This window comes from Capsicum annuum, chromosome 11, assembly GCF_002878395.1.
Source record: "Capsicum annuum cultivar UCD-10X-F1 chromosome 11, UCD10Xv1.1, whole genome shotgun sequence".
In the NCBI taxonomy this organism is placed as follows: Eukaryota; Viridiplantae; Streptophyta; class Magnoliopsida; order Solanales; family Solanaceae; genus Capsicum; species Capsicum annuum.
In genome coordinates, this window is record NC_061121.1 from 9,157,427 (window position 1) to 9,171,188 (window position 13,762).

The 13,762-nt window shown below is 32.2% G+C and overlaps 1 protein-coding gene across 1 annotated transcript; it reads right to left on the reverse strand.

Annotated features, from left to right (window-relative positions):
- Nucleotides 1-4,243: 4,243 nt before the first annotated feature.
- Nucleotides 4,244-8,930, reverse strand: LOC107847412 (phosphatidylinositol 4-kinase gamma 7). The gene is made up of 2 exons (XM_016691632.2): nt 8,260-8,930; nt 4,244-6,775 (listed from the first exon to the last, which is right to left on the reverse strand). Exon 2 carries the CDS (start codon nt 6,510-6,512, stop codon nt 4,590-4,592), a length of 1,923 nt encoding a protein of 640 aa, XP_016547118.2. The 5' UTR covers nt 6,513-6,775; nt 8,260-8,930; the 3' UTR covers nt 4,244-4,589.
- Nucleotides 8,931-13,762: the final 4,832 nt, after the last annotated feature.

Here is a 13,762-nt window from a genome sequence, read left to right on the forward strand (position 1 = left end):
ATAATAATAAAACAGTCATGCAAGCATAATGGAGAAGAAAATAATTGCAACGACAAATAATACAATAATTAAAATAAATAAAACAACGCAATAATCGAATCAAAGAAACAACGTATAATAGTAAAATTGAAAAATAAGATAATATGACTATAGTAATAATAACAATATTGGTAACGAAACTAGTCAATGTTCACTATCTATACTAGCCTTCTACTCAGATCCCAAACCTCATACCCTCCTACTAAGTGTTATGTCCTTAGTAAACTAATAAGTGTGTCATGCATGTCTTATACTGTTCAATACTTTTTCAGCTTACTTCTACCTCTTCTTATATATGTCGGAGGTCTATTGGAAACAGTCTCTCTACTTCTTCAAAGGTAGTGGTATGAACTGCGTATATTTTACATTCTCCAGACCCCACTATGTAGGAATACACTGAGTTTATTGTTGTTGTTCTACCTCTCCTTATATCCAACATAGTGAACCTTTCACATCTTCTTGTAGCGGATCGCATCTCTTCTTCATATGTCCAACAATCTAACATTGTCTTCTCATATTCTCCACCATAAAGGTCACTTTCACATCGACCTGAATATATTCATTCTTAATCATATTTCTCCTAATCAGAAGCGGAGTCATCTTTCATTCCGGTGGTTCATCGGAAGCCCCTTCAATGAAAAATTATACTATTTATACATGAATAAAATTAGTTTTTATGTATGTATAATAGATGTTTAACCTCCTTCGACTAATTCAGATATTTACTTCTGAATCTCCTCAATGAAAATTTTGATTTCGCCACTGCTTTTAATATACCCTTTCTTCCATCTCAACATCTTTATTTTCTCTATTTTCATCTTTTGAATATGTGAATTTTTGACCGACAACACTTTACTCCAATACAACATAATTAATTTATCAACCACTTGATGAAACTTACTTTTTAAGTACTAACTCCTCATAACACATTCTTGTTAGAAATATTCATATAAAGTATCTGTAAAAGAATTAGTTTTCTTTTACGGATAAATATTGTACTTGGCCCCAAATCAACATTATAAATTGTGTGTAGAGTTACATCGAATACTATCTCTACTCAGATTTACTTGTTACATTTTAATTTAACACATCTAATAAGAAAATAGTTACTTGTATAGTTGATTTTATCATATTACCCAAATTAATTGATGTTTAGTAATAAGTTGAAAAATGATTTGGAGAATAAGTAATTAATATTAAGGGGTAAAACATGAAAGTAAAATTATTTTTTTCTTGATTTATCAAAAATAACAAGTAAAAATAAAAATTTAATTAGAAAAATAGTAATAAGTAAATTCAAACGGAGAGAGCACAAGAAAATAAAAGCTTTTGGAGTTTTTGGTAGGTCCAAAGGTCCTATAAGTAGTTCAGTCGATGTTATCAATGTCCTAATTAATTACATTAATTAAGAATAATTTTATAGTCAAGTAATAACACAAATTAGATAATAATGTCAAGATGAGTAAGCTTTAGTAAGAATAATATCACCCTTTAGTCATGTTCTAGATAACAACCTTTATTAATGAAGCAAGTAGACAACTCTGGACCCCCCACCCCCACGCCACCCACCACCCCACACATCATGTTCTTGTGTTTTCATCTTCAACTACACACGTATATATAATAATTATTATTACGTCTTAATCTCAAACATGTATAAGTATATTAATGGACGCAAGTGGCTCGAAATAGTTATATGTGTGGAGGTCACATATATACACACGTATATACCACATGTATATATGTACTTGAAGTTTTTTGTTTTTTATAAATACGTAATTACTATGTTTGCATATATAACTGTAAATTATTGAGTTCAACTAATTTTCACATTTGTGTATAAAATCTTAAATTCACATTTGATCCATCAATATATACTCCTAACAATATTCATTATAATAGTTACTGTACTTTTTATTTGGAATCAATTATTTACGTTATATTATATTATATGTATCTTATAATATTATTTTCTTTAGTACTCAAAAGATATACGACACAAATAACGCCATTACAAAAGGGTTTGATTGTATAAGCCTCCTCCATCCAACCCCCATCCACCGACAAAGGTTACAGTGAAATGAAAAGTACTTTTTTATTTTTATAAAAAATCTCATGTTCGATTCCTCCTGAATAAGGAATTAGCTTTATTAGAGAGCACTTTATACCTCCACTCCAAATGTGAAACTTCTCGTTGATATTACGATTTTAATCGAACTTCAACACGGATATTTATGTTGAAAATCGAAAAAAATCTCACCCCGAGCCAACCACACACCCCCACCAACTCCATACAACATGTACAAATCAAGCCCAATCAAAGATGAGGTTGCCACGTTTGCTCTCTCATCCAATTTGATTTTTGTTCTTTATTTATTTTTTTCTTCTCTTTAATATCCTCGTATGTTCTTTTTTTTTTTTAGTCAACATTGAGCAGCCAAAATAAATCTCTCATGATTGTGTGTTTGGTATGATTTTTCTCAAAAAAAAGTTGATTTTCTATTTATTTTCTAATATTTGATTGATGAGTAAAATTTTATGATGTTTGATTGGTGAGTAAAAAATATTTTTCAGTGTTTGATTAGTGAGTGAAAAAATATTTTTTTGAAAATACTATTAACAATTAACTAGTATATCAATGCCTCTAACAATTCAATAATTTGTAACAACTAATTTAATCATAACAAATAATATCAATATCGAATACTAAAATATTACAATTACTAAATTTAAACAACTATTAATTAGCAAATATAGGAGACAATTTTCAATATTTTGTCAAGACAATCTCAAGATACTACAATCAATAGAAATATAACGAAACAACAAACTTATTCAACCTCGTGAAACAAGTTACATTGATGACAAAATGAAATATGCAATTAGCAAAAGTAACATAGGTAAGTCTTCATATATGCATATGAAAATAGCAATACATTCAACAAACATCGTACATGAAAAAAATTCGGGCTTCGCTATTTTTTATTTCAAGCAGTAAAAAATTGAAGCAAAGCACAGTGAAAAATATTTTCGAGTAATGTAAATTTTTGAGAAATGTGAATTTTTTGAATCATGTAAATATGAGTATTGTTGGTGTAGGGAAGAAAGGTGGGGGTGGGCATAAGTCACATTTGTCATTCTCCAAAAAATAACTTTCATTGGTTCATGAAGAAAGTCATATTCCCTCAAATAGAGAAAAATGAGTTATCTTGAAAAATATTTTTCCAACATTAAGGAAAATAGGAAAACATTTTCCAATTGGACCAAACACATGGGTACCTTTTATTTTCACTATACACTTTTCACGCATAAAAACTGCTTCTCGGTTGCAAATAGAATGACCATTTCGATGTAGACATCCACCAAACTTTTAAGCTTATCACTTTTACATATCTTGCTTTGTTTTTGAACATTCCAATTCTCTCTTATTCTGTTAACAAGAACAAAGATTAACGTATCACCAAACTAGCAAATTTACAACTATATCCTCCACACTCAACTAATTCCACAAGGTGTACTTACTACCCTCATCAACACAAGTGGCGGAGCAACTTTGTCGACTATAGTTGGACTACTCAAGGCCATACTTTGGGTCCGATCGATACCTTTCAAGAATGACAATTGACAAGCAAATATCATTAGGTTATTGTAGACCCTTGGGTCCACTATTAATTTTTATGTACTGGAAATTGGATCAAACAAAGCATGAATTTTCTAGACCATATAAAATATAGGGATCTTGCCAATGTGATGTAATAGTGTGTGAACTCTTCAGTGCACTGAAGAGTCAATTGGTCCCACAAAGGGACCTACTACACTGCACTTTTCATTATTCATCCACAACTCTTTCTGCATAGGTGGCGTCAAACAGGCTGTGCAATTCTTCCCACTTTTAGGACTATTCGAGGAAGGGACACAACACCTCATGCCCGGCTTTGTTCGAACTCTTCAAAAATGTTAGTGCCGGATGGTGAGCAACATTGAGGGAATAGGAAAAATGAACGCTACATGACAATGTATACAATAACTGGCGAAGGGATAATCAGATAACATAGGACAGCAAGTACCTTTAAGTTACTGAGTAGTTGTTAATAACACCTTTCACACAAAAAATTACACTCTAAAGTAGGAACTTCGGAAAGCTCTCGAAGTTTCTTTGGTATATGAGAACAAACAAAATACTAAAAAGAACACACATCCAACATTTACACAACTTTTTTTGCTTTATTTTTTTCGGGTTCCATTCTACTACAAATTATTTATCTAACAGTCTCGGAGACAAAGTGAAAGAGAAAAAAATAAAGACATCAAACAGAAAAAGGAAAAACACCATTCTACTCAGCAATTCCACTCAGGTGCCTTCAAAATATTTACAGCATCATCTATATCAAAGCTACTGCCGCCCTATAACTTGTCCTTCAAGGGAGAGCATTAACCACTTAACCCAACCTAAAGCTAGAAATACTTCACTTCCACCAGCATGCACGAGAGTTATTTAGGCATTAACTCATACTAGTAGTGAGATGTCGTAGTAGTAGTACCTTGTGATCTCAAAACTGGCAAGAAGTACCGAGCCTTTGTATCTGCCTCTGACCAAGGGCGACTGATTTGCGCTTGGCAAAAGCCGCGTACAGCAGTTCCTGGAACTTCTCTAGAAACAGACGCCATTCCTCTTCATCCATATCTGCTACCTTCACGAAGCTGGAACTCACAGGAAGCTGCTCATTCGCACTCCTGTGGCCAGATGAAGAATTAGCAAGATAGGCGTTTTCTGGTTTTGTTCCAGAAAAGTAAGGGTGCTTCTGGTTCTTATCACCTAAACTAACATTCTTGAGGGACATCGATAGCTTCGACTCTGCCACACTCTTTATGGGGGCTGGGACGTAGTTGAAGCTTGTTTCCTCTTCCTCTTCACTTTCTTCTTCCTCAATGCTTTCATCTAGCTTAAAGAGTGGAGTGCGGCCATTTCCTCCTCCAAATGGAAACTGAAACGGGTTCCTGCTTGTGAAGTCCTCAGAGGCCATTTTTGGACTATAATCATATCCTGCATCTTCGTAATCTATGTCAAATTGGAAATCCTCTTCATCAACTTCAGCCTTTGGAGACAAAATCTCTCTCTCAGCCATCAACCGCCTTGCCTCCAAACAAACTACTTCAAGCTCGCTCGGTTCCTCTTCCCCACGACGAAATTCCCTGCTCATCATCTCACCAATCTCAGCAAGGCAAAGCCCATAAGCAGCAGCTTCCTTGAGGAAAATGGTGGACAGGACCAAGACACGAAGGCAAGCTTCGCGAATCATAGGGAGCTCACTTTTCAGCATCTCAGAGTCACGAACAGGATCAAGTTTCTCAATGTACTTGAGTTCATCATCTGAAAATGGAATGGACGCCTGAGGCCAATGAATCCACTCAAAATACGGGTCTTCCAACGTTTCTGGTAGACAGAGGCCATGATCAATGGGAATTAACTCTACTTGACCAAACCTCCCAACACCATCAAGCTTCCGAACTAAAAGATTTCCTGCATGCCTGTCTGTGTTAAAAATCCTAATATCCAGTATGCCAATTTGATGCACAGCAGCAACAGGGAAGCTTGATGTTCCATGGTCACTGGCATCAAAATCATGAGGGATGAATTGTTGCAGAGATGCAATCTTGCTGACAAGTTTCTTCTTGCCATGAGGCTTGTCCCCATTAACACCATCATTGATATTAAAAATCGAATGAGTGATTTTCACCAATGCAGTGGCCGGCACATTAGCAAAATGATCATAGTCGAGAAGATATGCAGCAACCTCCCGAAACCCTGTTTCTCCAACCCGAACTGAACGTTTTAGGCCTGGCTGTCCAAGAGCTTTGCCAACAAAACCTTTAGGATTATTTGGTGCAAATGGCTCTTCATCTGTTGGCTTGACAATAGCAACACTCTCACCTCTGCTGTTTCTGAAATAGTATGCGCCTCCAAGTCCACTATGGACTGGAAGCGGATCAACTCCATTCTTGACAGCCTTCACAATCTCCTTGACAAGTTGTTTTGTCTTGGCAAAGTGACTAGAGTTCCCCAGTATTTCTATAGGGCCACTCTGATCTCTCTGTTGAACATCCCTCCCAGTAGGTGAAAGACATGGAGTCGATGAACTTCTATGCATAAAATTCCTTGTCAGCAATAGAGGAGAATCATTCCGAATGGCACTAAGGTCATTCTTCAACACCACATCTCCAAATGTTAAAGAACTCTCCTCAGTTGGAACATTGAGAGCGATCTGCAACCTCCTCTTCACAGTATGAGCATTGTCACTACGGTCCAACTCCATCCCAAGTACACAACCAGTGTCAGTTTGCACAAAAACCCGTCTCCTCCCAGTAGATTTCCCTTCCATCCTACCGCTTCCATGGTACTCTCCACCAAGAGGACTCTTAAATACTGCTACAGCCATCTGCGTCTGGACTGGACTGTCCAAGTTAGGAGACATACAAGTCAGGAGACGGTGGCTGAAGAGATCTTCTCGACACACACAACTCAGAAGCCGATTGTGCGCAAACCACCAAAAGAATCAATTCAGAAACGATCATAAATCAGGAAAAGAGGAATCAAAAACCAACCCCCGAAACTGTCACCACTGAACACAAGAACGCTATCACTCGCACGTCAAGTTCTGAACAGCGAATGATGAAGATCCCCAAATGTTACATCGAGAGAGCCATCTGCTGATGTGGATATAGCAATGAACACAATCTGTAAGCACAGACAGTATCAAATAAATTTATGCTCTTAATCAAGAAAATGACCAAAACCCAAAGATCTTCAAGAATCCGAACGACAGCAATATCAAGACTGACAAGATCTTCAAGAATCCGAATAAACAATTCTTTAACACTAAACGTGCCATTTACCAATCCATGTTAATCAAGCAACATAGCATTTATTACTTCAATCAAAGAAAATCTATAAATCACTTCAAAACTGAAACTCTTTTCAAACACGTGCGCACACAATAAGATTAACAAAAATTCAGATTAATTACACACGATAAACACGTTTACCTAAAATATTAAAAGCATTAGACACTCAAAACTTTCCTTTTTTTAATCCAATAACATAGAAATACATACCGACAAATCTTAGCTTATTGATTACTCACATTTACTCAAAACAAACAAAATCTTATAACGATTTTCATTCAAATGCGCGAAAATAGTAAATGAAAAAGGAAACTCCAAACTCAATCCACATCACTAACACCATTACATTAAATAACATGTCAAGAACAATACTCCCTCTGTTCATCTTTGCTTCATGAGAGTCGATGTGACTAATCTTCAAAGCTATATTAAATTACTTCAATTCAAAACTTCAAATTTTAAATCTAAATATCCAAAAATTCAAACTACACCACTAATACCACTGTAAAATACAAAACCGCAATTTTATTAATGTTCGAAGCTAAATTAAATTAGATTAATTCAATAATACATCACTAATACTGCGATAAATCCACAATAAACAGTGAACAACAGATCAATCTTAAATTATTGACCAAAATTCAAATCAAACAGTTCGACTCACAGTCATCCATTTGACTATAAGCTAGATTAAATAAAACTAATTCAATATTTACATTTACAATTTAAATACTCAAAAAAAAATATACAAAAATACTAGAAGTACAATTCTTCTCAAAATGACAAGAAAAAATACCTCTAAAAACGTTAAAGATCAAAATTCATACAGTTACTCTCAAAAAATGAAACATCACAAAATGAATGAAGTTCAAAGAAAAAGATCCTCTTAAAAAAGTTAAAAAGATAGTAAAAATATACATCTCTCGAAACACAAAACATGAATGAAGTTCAAAAAAAATACTCTAAAAACGTTCAGATCAAAATTCATACAGTTTAACTCTGAAAAAACAAAACATGCCAAAATCCAAATGAATGAAGTTCAAAAAAAAAAAACACCTAGATCAGAATTCATACAGTTTAACTCTCAAAAAACAAAACATCACAAAATCCAAATGAATGAAGTTCAAAAAAAAAAAATACTCTTAAAAAAGTTATATCAACATTCATGTAGTTTAACTCACGAAAAGCGAAAGGTAATAATAAACGAACAAATTGAGTAGAAAAAAATATACCCCTTACAAAGTTAAAAAAGATAAAAATTCATACAGTTTGACTCTCAAAAACGAAACGCGATGCAGTGAGAGTGAATGAAGTTACCAGATGGCCAGATCTGAGAGAGATCGTCCCTCTCTGTACGAGAGGTTTTCAGTAATTTGATGTGATGTGATGTGAACCGTCTGATCGATAGTGATGAGGAGAAGATGAAGGTAATCAACGGATTCAGTCTTCCCAAGTTTTTCCGAAGCCACCAAAAACCCCTCTTCTTTTCTCTCTCTATATGTACCCCCCTCTCTCTCTCTCTCTCTCTCTATGTCTCTCTCTTTGTACGTCCTTGCAATATTTTCTGTATCTATAAATCCAACCATTTAAAGTTTTTTCTTTTCTTCTTTTTTAATTTATTATTAGTTTCATTTTAATTTATTCGATTTATTTTAATTTGGCATACAGTTTTTGTTTTAAGAAAGTAGGAAAACTTATCGAAGCCTAAATATAATTGAGTCGAGAGTCTTTCAGAAATATTCTCTCTACTTCTATAAGGTGATAGTAAAATTTATATACATTTCTACTTTTCTTAGATTATGGCTTATGAAATTTCACCAAATATATTTTCGACGTAGAATTAAACAAAGAGCGAGAAGATTAGAATCCAACGATTATAAAAGACTTTGAATCTTCTGATCTTAAATTAAGGAGTTAAATATCTTCTTATTAAAATGAACATTAATTTTAAATAGTAGTTTTAAACATGCAATGAAAAAAAAAATTAAAAGTTAGCTAATAAAAAAAGGTAGGTCAAATAAATTGAAATGAAAAGGATATTAAGTATTACTATTGTATTTAATTTTAAAATTTTCTAGTCTTAAATTAAGATAAGTCGAAAATACAAAATGTTCATTAATTCTTAATTTTTAAATATATTATATAAAAATAAAATAAAAATAAAGAGTTGATAAAAAGAAAGGGTGATTCTCTTCTGAACGAATAAAAATAAAAGTAGGCCGAACAAATTAAAACGGAGGAAATATATTACTATTATTATTATTATATTTATTTTTTTTATATTTTAGTTTTGGCATTAACTAACTGTGGTTAAGTTAAAGCGGCGAGGTTTGTTTCATGGAAAAGTCTAGAATATTGAACTGTTAGCCGTTGGATGTAAATGGACGGTTGGATTGGAAGGTCCAATGGGGGAAGGTGACGTGGAGATAACTAATTGGATGATGGTGTTGGCGGGTTAAAAGAGGCTAACGGGTGCTGACAAGTGACAAAATGAATCGGGTGGGGATTGTACCATTTTCAGAGCCCGTGAGTGGTTGAATTTCCCAAAATATCCTTGGTTGAAAAGGACCAATTTAAGGAGTCGTTTGGCAGAAACAAGTTATTTTAGAATCGGAAAAGGTTCAAAAATATCCTTGAATTATCTGAAATAGTTTAAAAATGCCTCTCGTTAGATTTTTGGTTCAAAAATACACCTCCGTTAAATATTTGGCTCAAAAATACCCCTCCCTCTAACGGAAATCGGGAAAGAATCAAAAATACTCCTGAACTATCTAAAATGACTCAAAAATACCCCTTCCTTTAACTAAATTCCACCAAACATGTCACCTAGATAAAAAAAACACATGATTATGCCACATTACCATCCACATGTAAAATGTTAGTAGTTTTAATTATATGGCATTCTTTTCTTCTTTATTTTTATTTTTATTTTTCTGCAAAACAATGAAACGGAAAAATCAAAAAAACAATCTTTTCCTAATTACTTCATTAGTGTTTTAAAAGTTCTAAATTTCACCTTTTCATTAGTGTTTTAAAAGTTCTGAATTTCATCTTTTTATTGTCGTTTGGGATGAGGGACAGTTTGATCTTGATCTGATGTTGACTCGGAGGAGGAACTAGAATTTTAACTTTTAAGCTAGCAAATGTTGATGTATTAATAATTGAGTTGAATTTGCTACATGCAAATTCTTTTTCAAAATAAATGAATTCCTTTTAACACTTGTTTAATCATTCGAAATGAATTCATTTTTCTAAATTCAATTTTGATAAATAATCTTATTATTTTTAGAACAAGTTTGAAAAGAAGTAAAATGATACTTAATATTGATAAATTATTATTTAATTATGTCATTCATTAACTTTTTGAAGATGTATGTCACATTCAAAGATTCATTAATTTTATATAAGAGGAGGTATTTATTAAATCATTTAAACATAAGCATTTTGAGTAAAAGCTAGCAAAGCCAAATACATCTTTTGAGTAACTAATTTGAAGTTTAGTTTGAAATTTGGTACTTTTACGAGTAAATCTTAATTTTAACTTTTATACTGACCTAATAATTAATGGGTTTATCAGTTTGATAAGACTCTTTTATTGGGTTTCACACTTTTAAACCTATTAATAGGAAAAAACTTGTTTTTAGATGATCAACGAAATTTGATAATAGCGATGTTACATTTAATAAAAATTTTCCAAAAAAAATTATGTAACCACCGTTTGTCTACTTTGATTAAAAATGAAAAAGTCGTGTAAAATTTGTATGTTTCACTGACGTTTTTAAATAAAAATAAAAATAAAAATAAAGAAGAAAGGAATGTCATATAATTAAAAAATAGTAACATTTTACATGTGGATGGTAATGTGGCATAGTCACGTAGTTCTTTTTAACTAGGTGGCATGCTTGGTGGAATTCCGTTAAGGGAAGGGGTATTTTTGAGTCAAATATTTAACAGAGGGGTATTTTTAAGCCATTTCAGATAGTTCAGGGGTATTTTTGATCCTTTTTCGAATTCCGTTAGAGGAAGGGGTATTTTTGAGCCAAATATTTAACAGAGGGGTATTTTTTAGCCAAAAATCTTACAAGGGGCATTTTTTGAGTTATTTCAGATAGTTCAGGGGTATTTTTTAGCTTTTTTCATTTTAGAATTAGCTATTTCGAGATTAGTTATTTTGTCTTCAAGATAAGTTGTTGGTGTAATATACCACAAATTACAATAACTACGATTGAAATAATAAAATAAATAAAAAATAAAGAAAATAAGATAATCTTCTTCTTGACTGAGACACAGATATCTCGCTCTCTTTAAGGAGATTCAAATTCACTGAGGCATAATTTACATCGAAAGTATATCTCTTGATTTGTCTCCTCCAGGATGCAACAGTCCATCACGATATGCAACTCAAGCAACTCCGGATTATTTGAAGAGTGCAAAGCTTCACCACAAAAATACTTTCCTTTAATGTATAATTACTCTCTTTATATAGTGAATATAGTTAAAGACTTAAAATATTTTTCTTGTCTCAACTCTCTCTTTAACTAATATAGTTATGTTATAAATATACTTACATTATAGTGAATGTCTATCAAGATCTACTTTAATAGCTATTAGGATTTGAATCATCTGTCTTTTACTCAAATTAGGAGTAAATTTTCCCTATAAATAAAAGGTCTTCCTTCATTGTAAATCACCCCTCAAGCAAGAGAAATAAGAACCGCTCTCTATATTCTCTCTACTCTTCATCTTGCTCTTTATTGTTTTATAACACGTTAGCAGCACGAGACTCTGCCAAATAGGTGAGATTATAAATCTAAAGAATTTCAAGGTTAGTAATTCCTTATGTTATTTGTCTTTTGCTACTAATAATATAATTATTGTTGAATTTGAGGAAAAATAATTGATTTTGAACTATTATGTTTTAAATTTATTCCTCAAGAACAATATTATCAAAAGGAATGATAATATGTTGTGTTCAAGTCCCATCGATTTATACCTAAGACGCCTTTATATGGATACAATATTGATTTGAATCTCAATGCACCATATTGATGATATTATGATGGTTAGGGGTGTACATAGGTCGGGTTGGTTCGATTTTTCATTAAAATATAATCAGACCAATAACGTCGGTTTTCTAAATCTATAAACCAAATCAAACCAATATACAATCGTTTTTTTATTTCGGTTTTAATCTTTTTTTTTATTTTTCGATTTTCTCGGCTTTTTTACAATTATAATGTGATTGAAGAAAAAATTAAATATTTTTACAAAAAAGATAAAAAAAAATAATGATCATAGAGTAGTTTCAATAAAAATTAAGTTGGCAAATTACTAAGACGTCTAAACTACTATCTATCAAAATAATATTATGTGGATACCCGGTGGTTCAATTTCTAAGTCACTAGTCATAGTAGCTTGTATGAAAGTTCCATTCACATAAAATGTGAGCATACAAGAGATTGAAGAACTGGAGACAACTTATTAAAAGCTAATTAACTCCATAAAATAATTAACTATAAGTTTATAACATAATTCCATAAGAAAAAAGAGAAAGAAGTGAAACAACCTAAATTACAGCTTGATGAATAAGGAGAATGAGAAAAGTAAGATGAAAGTAAGATGAGGAAATAATGAGAACTCTCTGAAAACTTGAAAAGTAAACAGTAAAGTGAAGCAATTGAAGAGTTTGAGGTTTTTATATTAAAATTGGGCTTTGTAGTAATTTGTTATTAATGGACAAATATTACAATTAAAGATCAAAAATATATATCTATTTTCTGAATATAAAAAAGTAATAAAAGTAATTAGAAAGTAGATTATAAGTAATATTTTTTTATGTATAAGAAATTAAAATTATATATGTAGTATGTCGGTTCGGTTTGGGTTCGGTTTGATTTTATTTTTGCTTACACCAAACCAAACCAAAAATGATCGATTTTTTTTAACACCAAACCAACCAAACCAAACCATAAGTCGGTTTTTTCCTCGGTTTGGTTTGATTCATAGGTTCGATTTGACTTAGCGGTTTGGTTTGTACACCCCTAATGATGGCTAAGGCAAAATAATGGGTATTTGATAAATAGTCATGAAATATATCCCATTGACATGCCCTATTCCTTGAATTGAATGTGGTAGCAATAAATCATATATATGCGTCAATTTATTTTTGTAGTACCTATCATAATTTAATACGCTTAAGCCATGATTATATTTCCTTCTTGGAGAATAAGAATCTTATTAATGCAAACGTGCACTTGATTGTGATTGTATCACAACTCACCTCCGAATGAGGCAGAATAACTGAGAAGAGTTATTTCGAAATCTACTTCTAAAGTAGTAAATCTGAAATTTATTCATGTAATAGTAAATCTGAAATTTACTAAAGAAAAAAGTACATGTCATGGTAAACTTGGAGTTTACTAGAATAAAAGTTCATAAATTGATATGAACGATTGTGACATCTCGAAGATGTGCATATTGAATATCAGACATGTATTGAAGAACTAGAAGATTCTTCGAGAATTATTTATGTCGCTTGTTCTCATGTTAAGTTGGTTGGATCAACTAATGTTGGGATTGAATTCCTTAAATCTGGAAAATATAAAAGGTGAATATGGGCTCGTTCACCTATCATGTAATATGTTGAAAAGATGTATCACTAAGATAATCACATGTACATTCATTGTCAACCTGCAGTTTGGCATTCATAAAGTTGTTTGCTCAGTAAAATTGAGTTAAGAACATAATTTTTATATTCTGGAATCAAGAAAGTTATCTTGATGATGATAGTTTGGCATTGACTACCTTCGATAAATAGCTA